Consider the following 21,989-nt stretch of genomic DNA (forward strand, 5'->3'; position numbering starts at 1 on the left):
GCTTAACATTGTGCCTCCAAGGGAAATGAATGACATAAAACATATTTCAACCAGCTACTGTAACTGGATTGGATTTGTCCAACAACTAACAAAGGGACTGATGTACAGTGAAAGATGCAAATCATAATGATACCCATTTTATACAAGGAAAATGTCTAAATGAAAATATGCTTCTGAATGACTTCATCAGAATAAATAACATAGATTTATTTTGAAGGAGTACAGTAGCTCTTTACTTGGGCATTGTGTGTGAGCGAGTTAAACAGAACAGGATTTGACAACATGCTTGCTGCTTGTCGTAGGCATCGCCAGGGGGGTTACTGCACTTGTAAAAGCCTATTCTACATTTCGCCTCCAGCCACTTAAAGTGAGAATCATATGTGTTGCCTGTAGCGGGGGAATCATGAATCCACCTTTCCTCTCCAATGATTTATTCATTTCTTCTTACTTCTGTTTAAATAAAGAAACTCATTAGGTTCAATATTGCCGTTGTTGTGGCACTGGCTTATATTTAAGTCAATATGTGCAGAGTAGACAATGCACTGCACACATTGCTCCACACATTAAACTGATTGTCAGTTCTGGTACAGGCAAAGTTGGAATATGTGCAAAGTTTGTAAGAATGTTGTGAGAAAAGAAAAAAATAAGAAATAATAATAAAAAAAAAAACCTTCCGATAATCCTGTTGGTTTCTGGGGAAATCTAGACAGGATTCACTGCGGAGCTTCTCTTAATTGGGTTTGTAGGAACATCAAAATCAGTCTTCTTCAACTCAGACCACCATGAACCACACCCGGTCTTCTAGCAGTCAGGATCCTGGGTGCCCACCATAGATAGACTAAAGGAGAAAAAGATGTGATTAGATATTTCATTTCCATCTTGGTTACAGCTCAAGTTTAAGTCTTAATTATCTGGCTCCTGGCTTTGGAGGAGAGAGCTGTTCATGCTCACAAATATTAATTGAACTGTCCCACTGTGCAGGAAAAGCATTTTGTAACTTTTAATTGGATCAGTGTTCTTCCATAATGGGACACCATGTACTGTACGTCTCATGACGAGGGCATTAGGGGAATAACAGTTATACGGGAAACACGATGCTCTGACAATAAATGATGCTTACTAACCAATCCTGCATTTGACTCAACATAAAGCTCCTTTATTAGACTCTAAATTGTGTTGCATATTTATGTTGTTCATTTAATCGAGATCTGGTAGCCTGTCTTAAGTTTAGAGGTCTCTCCTCATTACTCACACAGATGTCAAGAAAACTGCCATCTCTCACACACAAACACAAAAAAGCAGACCGCGAAAAAAAAAAAAATCATCTATCAAATTTTCAACAGACAATTTTGCCTGTTTGCAGTTGGTGCTGAGAGCTGGGGGGATAATCCTGAATGCAGAAAGTGACTGGATTCAAGGACAGCAAATGCTGCTTCTGAATTGCTCTTGAATTCCTTCCACCTAAATATAACATACACAGGTTATTGGCCTGCATCATGGCATCTATCTGCGTCATGTCCCAGCCCACTAAGGGTATTCAGAAAGCTGGGCTGTCTATTGAGAGTTTGAGAATTACTGTGATGCTGCTGATGACTCAGCTCCAATACCCACTTAAGACAGATGAATTATGCAACACTCATGTCAGTCAAGGTTTTATTTTGATGAATGCGGTTTTGTGGTCGGCAAATTCTACCCAGTTTAAGAGCTGAGAGAAGACAGGGTATTGCTTGACCAAATGCATGGGCAAACTGGCTTAACCTCTGCACAAAAATGTTATGATTCAGTGTGATTCATGAGTAGCTGAGCTGCACAATGGTGATTCCTCTGTGTACAGTCAAGCACAGGCTTGCTATATTCAGTCCCTGCTTTTTAGGGTATGAGCTGTGGTTTTAGTGAAGTATGATTTCAGATTAACACACCTATTTTTGAAAGATAACAGAAGTAAGTGATTGGTGCAAGTTTGACAATTGTGTGCTTTTGCCCTGCACTGATTTTGGGAACTACTGTGAGCTCTGCACATGATGGGGAGAATTTAAGCTGTTTTTGGACATGACTTTTGACAACCTAATTTTGAAATAACGATGGTAAAAGACATGGACACAAGCACGAACCTGGTCTGTGAGGATTCGAGGCTTAATTTCAGGAATGGCACCCCCTCTCAGCTCATCTTCCACAGCCATGAGTCTGACAACAGAGACAAACACACCGGTTCACAAAAATAGAATTATGAAGCCGGTTCTTTTCAAATTTGCTGTATAGGAAAATGTGGCCATCTGATGAAATTAAGGTCTTCACTTCTTTTTTTTTTCTTTTTTATTTTTTGTCTAACTTCTTTTTAAGATACAGCTGTCCTGACAGGTTTCAGTCAAAGCTGCATCCAAGCTAACTTAAGCATAGATATGTTCACATGTGCTTTCATCAGATACCCTAAGTAAGTAACCAAGTAAATTGGGCTTGCACACAAATTCAGCTGTTTGTTGTTATTTGCATGGTCTGCACCTCCGAGCTCCCAGAAATTAGCTCCACACCTGACCACCTGAGGGCATCTCAGACTCATTTTTTGTTGGAGAAGAATAGCTGACCAATTCTTTTTAGCCCATTGTTTAATTCAGTTTCTTTCCTTTTGTGTTTTACCTGTGTTTTATTATCACTTTCTTGTGGTGCTTTGAATTTTGCTTTTAATGAAAGTGTGTGCTTTTTTAAACTGCATTATTGTTATTAGGATTAGTATTAGGATTAGGATTATTGTTGTTATTGATGTTGGTTTTTGTTGTTGTCGTTGTGGTGTGAAACTCCCCCTGCAACTTGGCAGCAACTTATTTACAACTCAACTGCAAAAGTTCCATACTCCGAAATCTTTTGTGCAATACTCAAAGCAAAGCAGTTCATCTTATTGGCTGATAAATATATCACCTGTTGATTATGCCTTTGATTTGACTGTCCTTCTCAATTTGCTGCTGCTTTAGACGGCGCTCGCTGTCATCCAGGCGGCTCTGATACTGCTGCAGGATCTTGTTTGTCTGCTGTTCCTGTGTGAGGAGCCTCTGCTCATATTCTTCCAGCTTGCGGTGAGACATCTTCAGCCGCTCCTTCAGGGAATGTATTTCCTCCTCATACTCCCGCACCTGGAAGAGGAGTAAACTCAAAGTGACTTTAGCTGTGTGCTCTCTGGATTCAACAATGATCCTCGATCCAGAGCCCAAGTCTGATGCATTACATGCACACTTGAAAGAAACTCTGTATACAGTTCATACTGACCAGTGTGTGGGAGCAAATGGACAAAAAGTCCAGTGGGGCTGCAGTAAGCTTAAAGCCAGAATGCCACACTTTCCCATTTGTATTTACAACTTTATTGGACTGTTGAAGCGCACTCTACGTTACATTACAATACTAACGCAGCATTTGAAGGCAACATGTGCTTACCACTGTAATAACTGTTGGTGTGGTGCAAAAGACAAAGATAATGAGGTAAATATTGGACTTTTGGATGCACAGTGCAAAACTTGGCTTGGATGCCTGGATTATGTTCTTTTGAGTCATTTGAAAGTCACAGTATATTTTTAAGTTCCTGCTTCAGATATACAATTACAGCACTGAGAGGTATCTGCAGTTTCAAACAGCTTATATGATGACTTTACATTAGCCTAGTATGGCCACATGTATACACAGGCACAGAATGATCATATATCACCAGCATCCTCATCATGAGCCCTGACAACTTGATTTCTGCCTGTGTTGATTTGTTGATCACTGACTAGAAATCTCTGTACATAAGATGTGTGGAGCTAAAATTTCAGAGCAAAATTAAAAACTCCCCAAAACAGCATCAAGTCAATGCTCTGTCCAGAGAAAGGCGGACTCACCAACATTATATCGCTTCCCTTATAGCTTTGGTATCCTTTGGTATGAGCCGATCAAAGATCATTTGGTTTAACAACAATATTAACATTTTGTGCACAGTTTAAGGTCGTTATTTTCCACAATTTCTAGGTATTTAAGCCAGATAATTCAAATACTAGCACAAAAGATAATTAACTAAGAAACAGAGATATTTTTTTGTGTGACACACTCTTGATTGACCTCAAAATACCCTGGTTCCTCTAATCAGTTTAAAGCAGCTACCAAGTGGAACTAATGACTCATGTCAGTTTTCTGGTTGACGTAACACAAACACATATGCAAGTTTATTTTTGCTTTGCTAGTTACTAATTTTTAATCAGGCTATTCGTAGGGTGCCAGTGGACCCACTTATCACACAGGTGGGAACAAATAAAAGCACTGACCCTCTCCAGTCGTGATTCATCCATGCTCTTGGAGTACTCCTTCAGCTGGCCCTCTCTGTCAGGCCGCAGGCTCTCGATGTCAGCAGAGAGATGTGGCATGTTGGACACCCACGCTACTGTCCGTTCATTGAGGGTAGGGGTGTTCAAGGTAGACTGAGAACCCTGCAGCAACAACACAGATCATTCGCTTTTTCCATTTCATTGTGTTTTCATATGACAAATACTCTGATTTTAACAAAGTCAGAGTTCTTGAACGAGCTACGTGGATAAATCAGGGGGTAAAATATGGATTAAAAATGGATGTGGATGGATGTTGCTCTGTTGTTTGAGAGTTTGTTGCTAACAGTAGCCATTGTTTTCAATAGGGAATGCTAACAATGAAAACCGCTTGACATTGTGGGAGAAACGCACTGATACTTTTTCACCGGTGTAACAAATTGCAGGGTGAGTCAAAACAGACTACATCAGAATAAAATCTGAAATGTCAGAGTATTCTTTGAAGAACCCTCTGTGCCTCTGTGCGGTTGTCTATGAACACATGAGCCCCATTACAAAGCCACAGAGATGGTCCTCATTAATTTGGGCTTTCACACTGGTCTTTCACTCGTGTCATCTGACAGGTAATGGAAAACATTTAATATAATTGCACATGCAAACTGAGAGACCGCAGAGTTAGCTAGCTCATGTGTCTGTCTGTGGCTGTGTGTCTTGGATTTTTCTATACAGTCTGGCAGCTTTTCCTTAAATGAAAGACTGTAAGTCAGAGTGACCTGTTTGTTGACAACTGGCTTGAGCAGATGCTGCTGTGGAGGCTTCAGCTGTGACTGTTGAGGCTTCTTGGTGCTTTTTGAAGGTGTGTCTGTCAACTCCTCTGCAGCTTCTGGCGGGCCCTGGTTTTCTCTGACAGAGCTTGTCTGGTAGGGGAGCCCAGGAGCAGGACTGTCTGTGACAGACAGTTGTGTCTCCTGCGGCTGCTCCTGTTGCTGTTGTTGTTGCTGCTGCTGATGTTGCTGCTGTTGTGGTTGTTGTTGTGTCTGTTGAGATTTACGTGATATTGGCTGACTGCCGCCGAAATTTGTGTCTGGAGATTCGAGGAGGATGTTCCTGCTCTGGGGACGAGCCTTTGGAGGGGTGGCTGTCACTGGAGTGTTGATGGAGCGCTGCGACTTGAGGTGCGGTGGGGCGATGGATGTCTGGCGAACAGGATGGACAGTAGTGGGAGGCGTGGCCAAAGAAGCGGGGGTGCCTGTCCCGGTGGCTGTCTGAGGTGTTATACCCATTAGGAGCTGCTGCTGGAGAGAGTCCTGACAGGAAAAGAGAAGGTGACAGAGAAGGGACAAAGGCACCACCAATGAAAATGACATAATCAGAAATCTGAAACTATTATCTGAATCTCAAAATGGACTGCATCAGAAATAAGAGTAGCAATAATATCAATGATTATTAAAATTAATAGATAGATAGATAGATAGATAGATAGATAGATAGATGAGATTCTAATTAAAAATGCAGTTGAACAAATTAATCCAGCACAGGCCTGACAAATGCATCGTCTATAATAACGGGACGGCTTGCATTGTGTGTTCCATTACGGCCCACGCAGCAGGACAGAAATAGCTCAAGACTTTGTGACAGCATCCTAATGTACTGTGATATTACACTGTAGTAAGCCTATCAGTGTGATAGTTCAGCTGAGCACACCATCAAATGGAAGCCGAAAGGTCAATTGATATTTCTGGCTAATTGATGGCTGCACAGAAAACATATCAAACTCCATCAAACAAATCAACAGTGTTCTCATAACATTGTGACTGTATAAACTGCTGTCACCATGTTATGTGGAATGCATATTGATGAATGCATTATGCTGTGTGCCTTATGTTTAGCTGTATTTTGCAATAAGCTAAAGAATTTTCCAGGCCATTACTACAAAAGCTCAATCATTTATTTTTAATCCAGGCTTTGACATAGTTTAAAGTCTTATGTTAACTCTAAGGCTGAGCTCCAGTAAATTGGAAGTCAGAGTTATCAATAACATCAGCTGTACCGTTAATGTATCAGTTATAAAGGACTATGAATCAACTGGAAGTTCATGTATGGTGGCTAAAATTTAACACACAGTTTACTTTGTCATGGAACCAAATGAATCTTATAAGTCCAAAGTTACAACACAGTCTTATGCCAGTTGTTGTTTTATTCAGCACTGCAGGCCAAACCAGCCAGCACGGGCCTGCTGAAGCTCGCTGATGATTGGATTTTGATGGGCACTGCTGATCTTTGGCTGGTCTTCTATGGGCAGATACAGTCTGACGCTGATTAAAGTGGCAAATGAGAACACTGATGCTGGTGAACCAACACATACGTGCACAAAATATGCAGTAATCTGGCTAGCAGCATAACCAACTTGCCTGATTCAGTGTGTTTTTCTCCAGCAGGGAAAGTAGTTGCAGCCTAAGTTTCACTAAAAGGAATCAACTAGTCCTTTTGATTTGCTAGGAATAATTATTGTGTGTGAGTGTGGTGGCGATAGCCCTGGGCATTTCAGCTTATTGTCCTGTTTGCCACAACCTCCTGCAAGGCATATCATTCATGATAATGTAATAGATAGACAATAGATAACAATTCAATTTAAATGAACTCAAATCATTTAACCTGTAGCGATTTAGTGATTATAATATGTGTGGAGGATTAACCAGATGACTCTTTTCTCGGCAACCTGCCCAGCTCTGCTCTGGATGCCAGGTGAGAGGAGCTTCTGTTGGTTTGCAGAATGTACTTGCTGAAATCAAGATGTGGCATTTTATCCCATGCTTCAATAAACAGTAATGAGGAGGCCCCCGACTGCACTGCCTTAAAGACAAAAAATATTTCACAGTAGTTTCACATACTGTAAGTTATCCGCTTTATGCCATTTCTTTTTAACATCAGCTCTTATCTGTCTGGGCGCTGTGTGTGTGCATGTGGAGCGGCTAAAGACACGACAGCTGTAGGTGCAGCTGGGCTCGCTACACACCCCACCTGCCCTGAAGACATGCCCTCTTTTTGGTGGTCCTGCTGGTGGCCACCTTACTCAGAGATGCCTTCCACTATTAGTGTTATCTTAGCACACTCTGCTGCTAGGAAAAGGGTCATCTTGTAAACATTTTCAGTTTGCTCAGAGGCAAGCTGTGTAACTGCAACTAAAGTATATCATTAACAGCATGAACACAATAAAATAAATGTCTGACCGGCATCTAATGGACTGCATACTCTGTGAAGTGATCTGAAATCAGCAGTTTGAAAAGTTTGCGACACCCTGCTTGGTGGGCAAATTATGAAATCAAACTAAGATCTAGCAACAAGACCATAAATGTTCTGGGCAATGCAGCTCGGAAAATTTCTGGCTCGAAGCAACCCAACTGTTAAAATTCGAGCACAAAAAAATAAATTCTTGGCTGTGACTCCCCTAATCACAACATTTACTAAATCTAGCAGTGACAACACTGTGCTCTACTGTATCTGGGTAACTGCTAAAATACAGCAAACAACTGCCTAATGGATATGGAATTTACTAATAGCAGGGAACTCAATTTTCCAATCAAACATTTAAAGGGCTTAGCTAATAGTGAATACATGAAAATTTGCTCAGTTTTTGATTGTGTGATTGGTGAGTTGTTCTTTAAAAAATAAAAATGTAGGGCACCCCAGTGTCCTGTCATCACTCCTCTTTCCCCTGCCTTGATTGTGTTTCTCTACTGTGACTATCCAAATAAAGCCAAAAAATAACCTTTAAAAATAAATAAGTAAAATAAAATAAAATAAATATATGCCTGACCAGTAGCAAATAATAGTATCAACCCAAGTGTATTAATAGCACATTCACAGTTTCCAATAATTTCCAACATCTAGGCTAGACTGATGGTAACATTACACAAAGCACAAAGTGCATGACATCATCATCATGATCTTTTTTTTTTTTTTTTTTTTCAGTAGTTAAAAGTCAGGTAAGGAGGTAGGATACTATACAGCACAGGCCAAAAGATGACTGTGCTACCACACTGATTATTCACTGGGCTTCATAGCTGCTGTTGTTGATTTGCCTGGCGCTACACTGGGCTGTGACACAGACTTGTGTTAGCAACCAGTGAAAGCTTACTAACCAACCACTGACCAGTTTCTAATTTACTGTCTTGACACAATATCTGATACAGAGATACAGCACTCTCCTAACAGCTTCTCACCAGTGGTAACATTGCTCTAGAAGTGGGGAAGTTATGAAATTTCTCTTCCATTATAACACAGTTATTACAACCAAAAGCACAAAATACAACGGGCATCCAACAGCACAGACAATGGATTTGGAAAGAAACCTGTAAGATGCTAAATGCTATGGAGGTAGGCCCTCTACTGAGCAGTAGAGGTAACTGCCACAGACTGCATGAAATCTAAAGAAGCATCTAAAATTAATGGAAGCCTGTGAACACTGACACCAAAAAAGGTTCAAACAAGCCAATGTATAGAGGCTCTCCACCAAACAGGGAGCAGCAGCGGTCTCTTGCAGGTTAGATACCAGCAGTCATTAAATAATTAAAGAGGAAGGTCTTGGAGCATCCTCAGACTGCACTGTCCATCACTGTCAACAAAACTCCCAATTACAGAGATCCTGGAAGTGGTGATACTTCAGGTTACGGCTCCCTGTCTGTATGATATTTGTAAGTATTGTTTTTTCTTAGTTTGAACATATTGATTTGTTTTAAATTATATACCAATTTTTTTTCTGTGATATATGAGAAGGTGAAAAGAAAAAAAGAAATTGTTTGCTGAATGAGAAATATTGCTGCATTACAAACACAAATGTGGCACATTAGACAAAACTGTCGATGCATTAAAAAAAACTGTCTTTTAGAGTGACCGCATACATACAGCTCAGAGATACCTACCTGCACCTGCAGTGACAGCTGGTGCCAGGCGTAGTCGTTGCTCTGATTCTGTCGGGTGAAATCATCACTGTAGCTGTGTGAGTGGACAATGCTGGGCTGCACCAGACTGCTCTGTGCCCGCAGGGCAGACAAGTCCTCGCTGCGGGAGAAAGCGCTGTTGCCAAAGGCTGGTTGATAGTCATGGTGGCCATTTTCAGGCTCTGGGGCGAGCAGGAGGGGAGGGGGAGGTTGCTGAGATTGAGATGGGGAGTTCTGGGCAGCCAGATGGAATAGAGGGTTCTGGAAAGACAGGGGGAAATGCATGGCCGCTGCTGCCTGCTGCTGCTGTTGAGAGAGAGACTCAGTGGGCCCCCCTATATGGCCCATCTGGCTCAGCCTCAAACCGGAGCCCCCTGAGCCTGTGGGCATATGCCCTCCCATACGAAGCGGACCACCGAGGTTTCCAAAACTGTGGCCCAGGCCAGCAATAGAGGCTTGAGAGGAGGTGAGCATGTCTCCCACAGAGTTTAGGTTGGAAATGCTGTTCATACGGGAGTCCTGAAGATCCATCATGGATACACTTTTATTCACACTGTGGACCTACGAGAGAAATGAAAAGGTAAAATTTATTTCCGCAGCATTTCAATCTTGATTTCGTATTCCATTCTGAAAATCTGACATGAGCAAAAGCAGGAGTGAGGTGACAGCACCACGCTACAGCTGCAGCTAGGGCCTTAAAGCTGAATGTTTCTTAGAATAATATTTACTGAAAAGTCCATGACAATAAAGTCAGAACTGAAAAAAAATTGGGAAGAACAGCCTGTGACTATGACTTAAATATCAGTCAACAGCCATTTTCCAAAAGCACCTTCCTGTTATTTATAGGTACTATGAATTCCTGGAACTCATCACTGATAAATGTCAGTACTAGACAAGTCAGTCGTGTTGCACAACAGAAGTGATGTGTGTGCTCTGAAATGACTGTGAGGCCAATAACACCAGAATACCACAGTCACAGTTAAATGGGAAAATCTGTAACCCTAAAGATGGACACAGATCAGGTACAATATCCCATCAGAAGCGTATCATAGAAAAATCAAAAGTTACATTTTCAAGTTCAGGAACCAGTAAGTATAATTTCTTAGATCACAGAAAATCTACAAATGTAAGGACGCTAACTACAACTACGATCTAGGATCCCTAAAAACACGAGCCTCCTACTTAAGATAACACATCATTTGTAGTCATGGTTGATGACATTTAGACAGCGTACCTTTGGATCGGGTTCAGTGATGTCGGAGCTGCTTGTGCAGTACGCGGGGCTGGATCGAGCCAAGGGTGGGCGGGTCACGTAGAAGACTTCCCTCGATGAGCGGAGGTCTCGTTCTGCGTGGCGCCTCATGTTGAGATGAGATGAGAGGGCTTCCACAGCTGATACTCCAGTTGTCGGGGAGGGAAGGCGGGAAATGTCTATTGAACTGTGCAGCAGAAAGAATCAAGGTGTTAGGTTTTTCTACGAATTACCATAGGATCATATAAAAACAATTATTGTGCACTGACTTCAAGATTTTATAATACACATTTTTCAACATTTTGTTTCATTCTAGTGGTTTTTAGGAATGTGGCTGGCGACATATGGAGAGAAATTAAAATCATATGCACTTGTGAAAGCATTATATTGTCAGAGGATGTAATCTAGGACAGCGGTTCCCACACTGCGGTCTGGGGACCACCAGAGAGGGTTCCAGGGCATCCAAAGCAAAACGAGGTTTAGCATAATTAAGGAGAAGAATGTTTATTTTGTTCATTACTTTCACGCTTCCTAGCTCCCTACCCACGTTTCAGATATGTATTTCAGTCACTGAGTCACATACGGAGTCATACTTAATAATAGAAATTTGCTCAGTCGGGGAGCGCTGGGACAAAGTCTTACTAAACTGGGGTGTGTGGGTCCAATGCATATCTACATAGGAGATGTGACAAAGAAACTATAGCTTGTAATTACTGAAGTAAATTCACTAGGTTGCTTTAACTCTTGCCATTTGTGCTAAAAAAAGAAAAATGTTTGGGAGGAGAGACTTAGAAGAGTGAATGCAAAATGGCTGCAGCTGGTTCCTGTGATATTACGGCTCTTACTACTCCTCTTGAAAAAAAAAAGTCTCACTTAAACAATTTTTGTTGTAATGAGAGCAACTCTTTCTTGGCAAGAGAGCAGCACTGAAATGAATTGAAACCCAGCATTGAAAGAGGTTTAGGCAAATTAGTCTGGGACAAACAGATGGCGCTGGCAATTACTGATTGATAAAACATTTAAAAAGCTTCAAGAGGGGTATTATCATTATCATTATGGAACATTATGGAAAACAGAACTGGTTTTGTGTTATGAACTACCGAATCGCTTTTCGGCCTTTTTGGAAACCACAACGATTCCATTCATGGGTAACTGTCCAGTATAATCACTATTATACAAGTTCTCTCAGTAGGTACAGCATATCAGGCAACTGTGTGTGATTATGGGCAGCATATGGGTACTTAAGACGATGCATAGTGCTGTGATAAACAGCAGGGCTGAAAAGTCTTCTCAAAAGTAAAAAAAAAAAAAAAATTAAAAATACTTTAAGCTCACATGGTGCTTGTAATTGAAAGGAATCATGGCTGGTCATTTTATTAGACAAAAATCTATCAACAAATCAAAGGATGTGTTGTGGAAACTCAATACAACAAAGCCAAAGTCCCCCAATGTAGGAATGTACCTGTTTAAATCGCGCATCATAAGGCTTTGGAAATCAGAGGACATCATGCGATTGAACGATGGCCGGGAGAAAAGTCTGTCCTTCGGTCGGTCTGGCTGGTGATTCGCTGGCATGTGGAGCTGAGGGTTCCTCAGGGCGACGCTGATGTCGTTCAGCAGCCGTGGCAGAGGCCCGAGTTTAAGAATTGCATCCTGCGGTGTGAAATGGTTTTGAGTCGAGGAATCCCCGGCTTTTAATGCACGCACAATATTCTGTGAAACATTCATTCATTCATGCATTCATGCAAACTGTATGGGAAATCTTGTTTGCAGTCATGGCTTCAGTTAAAAAAAGACACAGTGAAACACAAAGGTGCATTAAAACTCATCACAATTCACGGCACATATACCACACTATACAGACAACAATGAGTTGAAAAGAGCAGACAGGGAGTCAGCAGCTCAGCAGAGAGCTATCGACAGTGACTCATCGCTACAAAAACAAAGTAGCTATTGTATACAGGCAAAGAAAGGCACAAACAAACACATACATTACAAACAAAACTATTAATCATCAGTCTATCACAGTTTTAATGTTTGCTTACATTTGCCAAATCAATAAAATGTTTTCTTGTTTCACCGACCTTGCTGAGTTGGCCCATGACCTCCCACAGCAAACTGTGGAGCATCGACAGCTCTCTGCCGAGGTCGATGTAGCCCTCAAACCCCCCGACGTTTCCTCCCGTCTCCATGTTGGAGATCTCGTACAGGAACTGCTGCATGGAGCCCCATTCCATCTCCAAGAACTCATTCATGAAATACATGTATTCCTCCTTGGGGCCAAACCTGCAGTTTAGACGGACCATAATGGCAGGATGTGTGTGATTAAGTTTTGAAACGCTTGAAGTCGGTGAAATGTGTCTGATAACTGTTACATACTGTGAACTCACACAAGCAGTTGGACAGTGATTCATTTTATGTAATGGTTCTGCACCTTGTTAATTTTTTTTTTGCGTCGGCTTATATAATGACTATGAGCTTGAGTACATGCAGTCAACCTTAATACACAGTGGATAATTATAAATACTTCTGGCACATTTTCACAGCATTTCAGGGCACCAGGGCTATTAGGTGAGATGAAGCTTGTATTACTTTGTATTAAAAGAGTGCTTGTTCTGAGAGTTTTATCAAAAATTCTTAAAATGTAATATCCTACTTCAAGTTTGCAACCCTTAAACAACAACAAGCTCTTGATATCTTAAGTTCAGGTGCCCCTTTTAACTGGTGGCAAATTTTCTTTGAAATGCAGCCAGAGGAGAGTACAGAGTGACGGTATTAACGAATGTGTCACTGCTGAAATACTTCTGAAGTTCACTGTAGATGAGAAACAGCTCAGCTGAAATGTGTCCAATAATTTAATGTTGTATACCATGGCAGGCAAAATCGCAAGCCCCTTTCTCCATGATGTCAGTCGGTGACATGCAACCCACCTACCCAGAACGTCAACCTATGCAAATCTAAAAATGTACCGCGTCAAATAAATGTTATGTTCTGACTGGCGTGACAAGACGGAGGAAGTGCGGTGACTCACTTGCTGAAGCTGGCCAGGTTCTGGATCACCTTGGCAATGAGTGTGAGTGTGCGGGAGGTGCGCTCGGCGGGGTACTCCTGCGTTAGGTTGAAGAGGGAGGGGGACATGATGGCGGGGCACATGAAGCGGAGGAAGAAGGAGGAGCTGATGAGGCTGTCGGCAAGATCCTCCCTTCCACGTTCAGCACATCTGGCTCTCCACGAGGCAAAGACTTCCTTCAGCTCCCGGGGAAAGATGCTGAAACAACAATTTAATTTTACCAGCCCTCAACATGGTGAAGTGCAAAATAAAAATCCACTAGTTTATTCAGCAGGTTCAGGCCCAATCTATTTAAAATATGATAAGGGCATATGTACCACTTTTCCTTGCAAGCATTGTGCATAAACAACTCAATAGTTTTATTGTTCACATTGCCATGTTTAATTAGATTCTTTCTGCCTAAGTAACAAACCTCTGAAGAAGAAAGCATGCATATATCTGTCATGTCCAAAAATTAACTTTAATTAGAAAAAACAAATCTAAAATTGCATTATGTTAAATAATTCCTGATTAAAACCTACTTTTACTGTAAGGCAAATAAGCTATACTTTTCTGCAGAGTCCTACAGAGGCCAAACTGACCAAAGAGAGTTGATTATCTTGCAGAGCGCCAGCTCACAACACATGCGCAGATTGGCCTGATGGTCAGCCAGGACTGACGGTGGGATGCGCATGGGATCCACCTCACAGTTCTCCTCAGACTCGTATAAGGCTCGAATGAAGTCACCTGCAAGGCCATAACACTGTACTCAATAAACTGCATGCATTATAAAAATAGCTGCACTCTGAAGTGCCTTAAAAGCTTGAATCCAATACATGAGTGTACCAATATTTTAGCCCCTTGAGATTTACTTTGATGTAAAACTATATGCATATTTTCATCCCCTTAATAAAACATTTAAAAAAAAAATAAAAATTTAAAAAAAATCAAGTCACTTGCTAAGATAAAATCTGGTTCATGGCAGTAATGTTAAATTTGTCAGTGAGCTAAGAGGTGGATAAACAATAAAATAGGCAACTAAAGAAAATGTAACACAAGTAACTGCCATATTTAGCCACATTTTTATGCTCACTAAACAGAAAAAAATAAAATCTGTTACTTGAAGTTCACTCAGTAAACACTCTTGCCCTAAATGTATGGTAATGTATTACATTTGGAACTGATAGCAGTGCTCTTTGTGGTGCGATAGGTTAAGCAAGCCTTCAGATTAGCAGGGAACAGTAATTCAGCAGCTGTACTCTTTTTGTGCAGAGCAGGCAGGCCCGGACTTAGGAGAAGTAAAACATTTACCTGCACCAAGCGAAGCAGCAGTACAAAGATTTAGCAGCATTATCGAATGCACTTAAACGCACCACCATGTGACTGTGTTAGTGTGTGACTGGTGCGTGTCAGGAAACAGTTGAAATCATCTGATGAAATCATCTGATGAAATCATCCGATGCCACTTTAAACTATGCATGAGTTACACCGTCCCCCATTTGTTCACATAATTTGTTTTCATCATTGCATAATTCATTTCCCTCTCTTGTATCGTGATTAATACTGTGGCACAGAAAGTTAATATTTTATTACGACATACTTCCTGTTTGTTCTCATGATATCACAGCGCTCTGAGGCCTGTACGCAAGCGGAATGCATTGTTTGAATGTGTTACCACAATAATTGGTCACCATGGCAAGAAAACAGCATGTTCCCTAAATCTAGGTCAAATAGTCTCAACATGAAACAAAAACATTGCATTCATTTTTGTGAAATGAGGATGATTTCAACAGTTTCGACACAACAAGGATGCACCTTTCGGGGAAATGATGTCCACAGTGAAGCACAGATGAATTACCTAATTTCTTTGGGTTAATCTCAATCAGCTTTACCTATAGCATCTTTGAGGTATCTGTGACCTATCAATTTGAGGTACTCTTCCACAGCCTTGGTAGCGAGGGTGTTCTCCCGAAAGATCAAATGCTCACGGTCCATGAATCGATCCACCTCACACATTGCCATGTCAGATAGGAACTCCTGAGGAGAGATCACAGCTTCAGTTCAGAAAAACTCGCCAAAGCCTGCACCGTCCACACAAACCAGTCTTCACTGTGACATTTTACACGGGATAAATCAACAGGCTATGCGATGTTCAATCAAATCATGCAGACACTGATTCCTGTTGTGTCACATTTCTGCTGTTGCCTATCATCGGTTAGTTTTACCGCTTTGCTGCACAGGATTATAGGTAAAAAAAAAACAAAAAAACAACAACAATACAAAACATGCGACTGTTGCTTTTTGACACCCTTCCTCTCACCTTGGTTTTCCCTGTGCTTTGCAGGATGTGCACCAGGGCGAAAGCCACCTCCTCTTTGCTTTTGACACTCAGCAGCGGCTCCAGAACTGCACACAGTGTTCGGTAGTTATTGGTAATGTACTCAGCAAACTCCTTGTACAGCTCCATCGGGAGGATACTCATTGTCTGGTAGCGAGACTTGACACGAAGTGAGGCATTGATGACTTTGCCGCTTCCGACACCGCCGCTTTTGGCCAAAACGCTGGACTGTATCACCGGATACCACTGCTCCACAAACTGCCTGCCCGTGATGCTAGAGATGGGGATGCTAACTAGGCCAAGGTATGTGCTTTTTTCCTGGAGGAGAAATCACAGCAGGGTCACGACACAGCTTTTAAATCTGTGAGGGCTAAACAGTAAGAAAATAAGTCATGTAAGTTAATTCCTAATTTCTTCAATAAGTTCAATAGGAAAAGTCACACTTTTGTGCTCCCGGTGACTTTCTGCTCATTTTATTGTGCGAGTAAATGAATTTTTGAAGGATATTTTATTCTACAAAAAGCTGAAGGAGAATTCTGAAGGCTCATGTGTGCAATTCAAATAAAGGGCAAAATCCAATGCATGACATGAATTCCCTTTTACACCTTATTTACCTTACGTCTTTTTTTGTCAGTTTCTTTGTAGAGGTGCAAACGAAGGCTACGAATGGTAGGCAAATTGTTGAATTCGAAATGCTCTCCCCAGAAGACCGTGTCTGTGCGGGGCTTGCTGGTGGTGCGTGCATAGAGCATGTCATCCAGACACAGCTCACAATAGTAACGTTTCTTCGCGGGAAGGTCTCGGGCCTCAATGATCCACAACTTAAGCACATTGTCCACCCTTCTGCTGTTATCCTGAAAAAAGTCAGTGGAAGTTTGTTTTATTTTTTCTTTTATAGCCTTGAATTGCTTGGGTTAGGATTTTGAGATAAAATAGCAGTTCATCAAGTGTTCACAGTTCAGGCAAACAACATTCCTCTGTAAGTTTGAGTGAGTGAAGCATAAAAGTAACTCTTTATTCACCTTGTTAGGTTTGACAGCTCGCTGCAGATTTTCAATCCATTTGTCCCTCTCTGACGCCGAACGGCATGCAAAACATTTTGTCCCTGAACTGGTGGTCACCTGCAAACAAAAGAAACAAACAAAAAAAAATCAGTGAAATATTCCTTTAGCAAGCAGGTTACATTACTTCATCTATTCAATTTCAGCTTCATCTAAATTTCTCTAGATTTCTCTATACATCCACATATACTTTGTATTCTTTATTTAATAGGTAAATTACCAAATTTCTGATTTTTCTTTTTTTTTTTTTCCGGCAAAATTCATAGTCCACTTTAAATAGACATTCCTCTAACTGAAAGTATGCAAACATGATTTGAAGGAGTTCAAGCAGATAAAACCAAAAGTTATTCACAGGATACTTTGACCAAAATGCATAAGAGCCATCTCTAACCGAATGGAAAAAAACTGGATAGATCATTTTATAATTTTTTTATCAGTAAAACTCTGCAAAACTCAGCATATCTATATCCAAATATTCCTGTAAAGACCAATTCTGTAAAATCCTCTCCTGAAGCATGTGTGCATAAGTGTGTGCATTTCACAAGACAATTTTTTTTTCCATTGGATCAGAGATGCCTCGCGTTTTTGAAATATGAGTTTGACATGAAAGCTTGCGAGAAAAACTTTCATCGTCAGGGATTGAAGGCAGCCCACGGTGAGATCCTGACAGAAAAACTGTGCATTACAGGTGAAATATTCCTTTAAGTCCAAATAAAATTCTCATCAGTCTCACTTCACAGCTTAAGTCACCATGTCCTCCGTAAGGCCACCCGAAACCAATTTACCGGCATCACATGAATTTTCTAAGTGGTACCTTTCGCGTTTATAACAAGACATGATATGAAGGCCACTGAAGAAAAGAAACCCTCAATCTGATGAAAGAGAAATTTGGTTTCAGTGACAAGTAGTCGCTAAAATCCAAGGCTGCAGAAATGTACCGGAAATCCAGGAGGAGGAGTAGAGCGGCCAAAATCAGGGGGAACGGAGGAGATTAGAATATCTCTGTAAGTACACACCTCAAAGCAGTATTCTTGCCCTAAAATGCTGGAATGGACAGGCTTTATTATGGCATCTTCATCCAAAACTAGGTCCAAAGCTTCTGCAGCACTACTAGGAGAAAGTAAGGACTCGTGGGAGTGGGATTCTTTGAAGCTCTGCATCAGGCGCGTCCTGTGAGAGACATAAAAAAAAAAAAAATACAAGTTTCTTCTAGCATGCACTGAGGGTCTAAGGCTTGATAGGTTAGGTAGACTTCTTCTACAACTTCTCACTGTGTAACTTGTGCCTACTTCTGCTTTCTTGTGCTTATCTTTAATCAGTCTGCTCTGTCACTGATTGAGAAACATTATTTAAATAAATGAGCGTGAACATGAACTTGTTTATTTGCATTCATTACATTATTCAGCTATAGTTATATCTGCCTTTTGTCAAACAATCCAGAGAGATTTTCATAAAAATTAAAAGGATGTGTTGTTTGTGATCTGTTGTGATGCTTTAAATTTGGTCTCGTTCTTTGGTTCATGGAGATCTTGACTAAAGTCTAAAGTTCCTGTTGAATCAATGGGGCGAACGAGAACCCACTCAAAATATTGCAATGCACGACAGCCCTGTTAGGGAAATAGAAGAAAGCTGTGGAACAAAGACATGATGAGGAGGAATGTCAGGAAAAGCAGGTCAGTGGGTGAACTGGAAAAGTGTAGCAAGGAGGAAACTTGCCTAAATTACGGAGGCAAATTAAGTTAAGATTCATTATAGATGCAGGTGATGATGTGCTAGCATCTCCCCAAAGCTGCAGTCAATGAATGGGTGAGGAATCTGCCTGTTCTTTATGTTAAGGGTAACACTGGCAGCATAACTTAGTCCTGAAGTGTCTGGCAGCAGTGATCAAGAGCAAATGTTAGAAATTAGTTTGTTCTCTGATAACAAGGAAGAAACAGAGCTGAAATCCTATAATACAATTATTTTGCGCTTTGGTTTGCTGGGATTTTCTCAAATGTCTATGGAGAGAAAATGAATGTGGAATTTATTTCTGGGACCAGGGCTGCTAAAAAGGTGGGGCAGTGTATTGCCAGGGAGCTTACAGTTGGCAAAGACTGTCAAATAGCAGCAGATTTAGAGAAATGACTGATAATCCCTGAGGAAATGGTGAGCACTCATTTAGGAGCAGATTTAAGTTGTGGTCAGCTGTGCAGCAAAGTGTCGTGTGTGTGTGTGTGTGTGTGTGTGTGTGTGTGTGTTGCTCGCAGCGCCATGGGAGGATGCAGAACATGAGGCATATGAAAGAAAAATGTATACTGAGGTAAACAGCGGAGGCGGAGCTGCAGTGTTGGAGTGCACCATTTGGAATTTGGATGCCAAGGGTTTATAACAAATTCAACTTCAACACTACTAGCTGAGTTAGGCATGCGTGGGCAGAAATTAAAGCGAGCTGTAAAGGCGATGTCTGCGGCAGCACTGAGCAGAGAAGGCATGACTGACTGGGGCACACAGTCACAACAGAAAGGTCCCTCGGGTCTCACAGGGTAAAGAACATCTTGTGGTATATTCGATTTGGTTCGCAGGTGCATTGTTTAGTTAGTGCGTCACCCGTTTTAATACCTGACCTGATCTTCTGCACTGATCCGCCCTGGATGACGGTGCAAAGCATTTTAACATATCAAAAAACCCAAAATATCCTATCTTTTGTTAAAAGACATCCCACATCTCGGGGCCGTCCACACCCGGCCTGGAAATGTCCATAAAGCATCATCTCCTGTGGCTGTCGGAAAATGTGGTGTCAGCACAGCATCTCCACTCTCCGCCTCCTCCTCTCTGCTGCTTTGCATTTCTCATACGTGCATTGTGACTGGATTGTGCCCAGAATACACAGGAAATTTTATCACAATGCAAGTCAGACCCCGTCAGGATGCTTTCCCACTTTGCAAGCGGAATCTGTCATGGGAACATCTAGACCTCCGAGCTACTGCATCCCGGCACCATCAGACGAAAAAAAAAAAATCCCATTGTAATTGAAAATGCTCAAGTGCGACATCATTTTAAAAATCTTAAAATGAATACCAAATTAATAGATGTGACAGCTTTAAATTAGATTTCCTTTTGTACAGGGAAATTGTGAAAAAACTGAAGAAGACATCCTAATAGTGCAAATAATCCTCCCATCACAAATCATGTGGTTTACATTTTCAAAAAAAGAAAGAAGAATCAATCTGTTCAGCTACTACTGGAGAAACTGTTTATCAACACCACTGCCAATTTCACTCAGCTGAGTGTGTTCAGCTGCAGCCTGAAAGCCCCTTTTCCTTTGGTGATGCCTTTGCAGCACCATCTGCAAAGTCATCACCAAAGGCAAACCCCTCAGCCCAGCCAAGCGTTATTTTTGTCAAAGTGGCTGAGAAGCCCCAGCGAGGAGTGTCAGGTGAAGCAGCACTGCCGTCTTAAGATTCACCCACAAGAGGAGCTCAAATTCTAGAAAGCGATCTGTTTCTGCCACGGGAGTGGTACTCGACTGCAGCTAAGAGGCAACCTGGAAGCCAGGTAGTGATGCTGGCGAGACTCTGGCTGCAGCAAGACGAGACGTGAAAGCAGCAGTAGAGCCGAGCTGAGAGGCAGCCATGAGAAACACTGGGAATAAACCAGACTCAGCCGGCACATTAAAGAGCAACTGAACCCCAAAGCCAAATCTGTGTGAAGCCTGCCCTCTACTGGTGAAAAGTAGAGTGGCCTCATCTTTGGTGGCAGGTGATGTCACCACCTCTTGTACTGCCATCAGCTTTTCTTATGTTCAATCATTATTATTAGATTATTATTAACTGTTAGTGTACTTTTAGGATTATATTGTCCTGTGTTGGTATTTTATGGTAGCCTAGGTTTTCAGCTTTTAATGCAATGCTCACAGATTTCAGCTCTCTTGTGCCAACTGCGATGAATATAATGACCTCCAGCTTCAATAAATCTTCAAAATTTACTCAATGAACACTGACATGTTGCCTAAGCAAAACAAATTTGGATTGATTGGTGACAGTGTGTGTGTCCCAAGCTTAAAGTGCCTTACTATCTGAGTACAAATAGGCTTTTATGTTGTTATTTCTAAATAAACAGTCAAATGCACACAACGTCTTTTTTTCAGATAGACAGTGTATGGACTATTAATAAAGGTCTCTTACCTCTCTTGGTCTGCACTTCGAAATCGAGGTAAAATCATTTGTCGGAAGCTGCTCGTCCGGTCCAATTTTGGCTGACTTTTGGCCCTTTTGATGGAACCCTTCAACCTTCGATTGAGAAAACTCTAGAAATTTTAACAATAACAAAAAAATCATTAGTACATTGGAGCAAAGTGGAGACATTCATGTTGCTCAGCCACAGGAGGAACAGATCCATAATTTACTAAAAAGCAACATCAGAATGTGTGCTTTTGAGACATGAATTTCAGAATTAACAAACAAGATTTTTTTTTCTTTTTTTCCCCAATTCTGAGGCACCACTAATAACTTTTTTCTTCACAGGAAGATCAATTAAGTGCTGTGGGGCACTTTTGAAGGCAGTTGTAAGTGGGGGGTACATTACCCATTCAAGATTTACTCTACTCACTGGCTGTCTGAAGGGCTGCGGGGTGGCGTTGGGAGGGGTTTCCATGCTTGACTGTCTTGCAGAGGCAAAACCTGCCCTGCGAGCACGGTCTAGGAGAAAGGAAGAGCAACAAAGAGAGAGGAAAAAAGGATTAATGCATAGGAACTGGAGATGAGAATAGCAATGTTTATATATCAGCGTACCAGTATATACCATTATAAATTGGATGAGAAGACGGGATCAATTTCACCAGCTTTTTGGGACTCTGGCCTACTGGTCAGCTAAACAAGTATACAGACTGGTACCACGACTCCATGACTCCAGTATAGATAGTTGTGCTCATGCCAAGAAAAAGTACGCAACTATCATCATGTAAAATATGAAAATAAACCTTTTAGTAATCCAAAGTTGCTACTGGTTTGTATTCAACAGTCTCTGGTGCCTGATTCCTGATAACAAAATTTCGACAGCACGAGAAAACGTACTCTCACACTTTAAGGTTC

At 41.3% G+C, this 21,989-nt stretch overlaps 1 protein-coding gene across 3 annotated transcripts; it reads right to left on the minus strand.

The window, feature by feature from the left end:
* Positions 1-230: 230 nt before the first annotated feature.
* Positions 231-21,193, minus strand: LOC115367810 (ras/Rap GTPase-activating protein SynGAP-like). 3 transcript variants are annotated; one of them, XR_003928966.1, is made up of 18 exons: positions 21,084-21,169; positions 17,937-18,090; positions 16,882-16,980; positions 16,474-16,713; positions 15,842-16,177; positions 15,414-15,558; positions 14,124-14,268; positions 13,504-13,740; positions 12,557-12,758; positions 11,935-12,125; positions 10,455-10,659; positions 9,203-9,781; positions 5,054-5,587; positions 4,284-4,445; positions 2,914-3,125; positions 2,112-2,184; positions 671-838; positions 231-450 (listed from the first exon to the last, which is right to left on the minus strand). XR_003928966.1 is itself a non-coding variant. In XM_030063734.1 (17 exons), the coding sequence occupies exons 1-17, from the start codon at positions 21,119-21,121 to the stop codon at positions 809-811; spliced, it is 3,582 nt and encodes a 1,193-aa protein (XP_029919594.1). In that variant the 5' UTR covers positions 21,122-21,193; the 3' UTR covers positions 231-808. The 3 variants fall into 3 exon arrangements, 2 of the variants coding, with proteins under 2 accessions (XP_029919594.1, XP_029919592.1); XM_030063734.1 differs by having other exon boundaries at positions 231-838; positions 21,084-21,193; XM_030063732.1 differs by lacking the exon at positions 2,112-2,184 and having other exon boundaries at positions 231-838.
* Between the last annotated feature and the right edge of the window lie 796 nt (positions 21,194-21,989).

This window comes from Myripristis murdjan, chromosome 11, assembly GCF_902150065.1.
Source record: "Myripristis murdjan chromosome 11, fMyrMur1.1, whole genome shotgun sequence".
Classification (NCBI taxonomy): domain Eukaryota; kingdom Metazoa; phylum Chordata; class Actinopteri; order Holocentriformes; family Holocentridae; genus Myripristis; species Myripristis murdjan.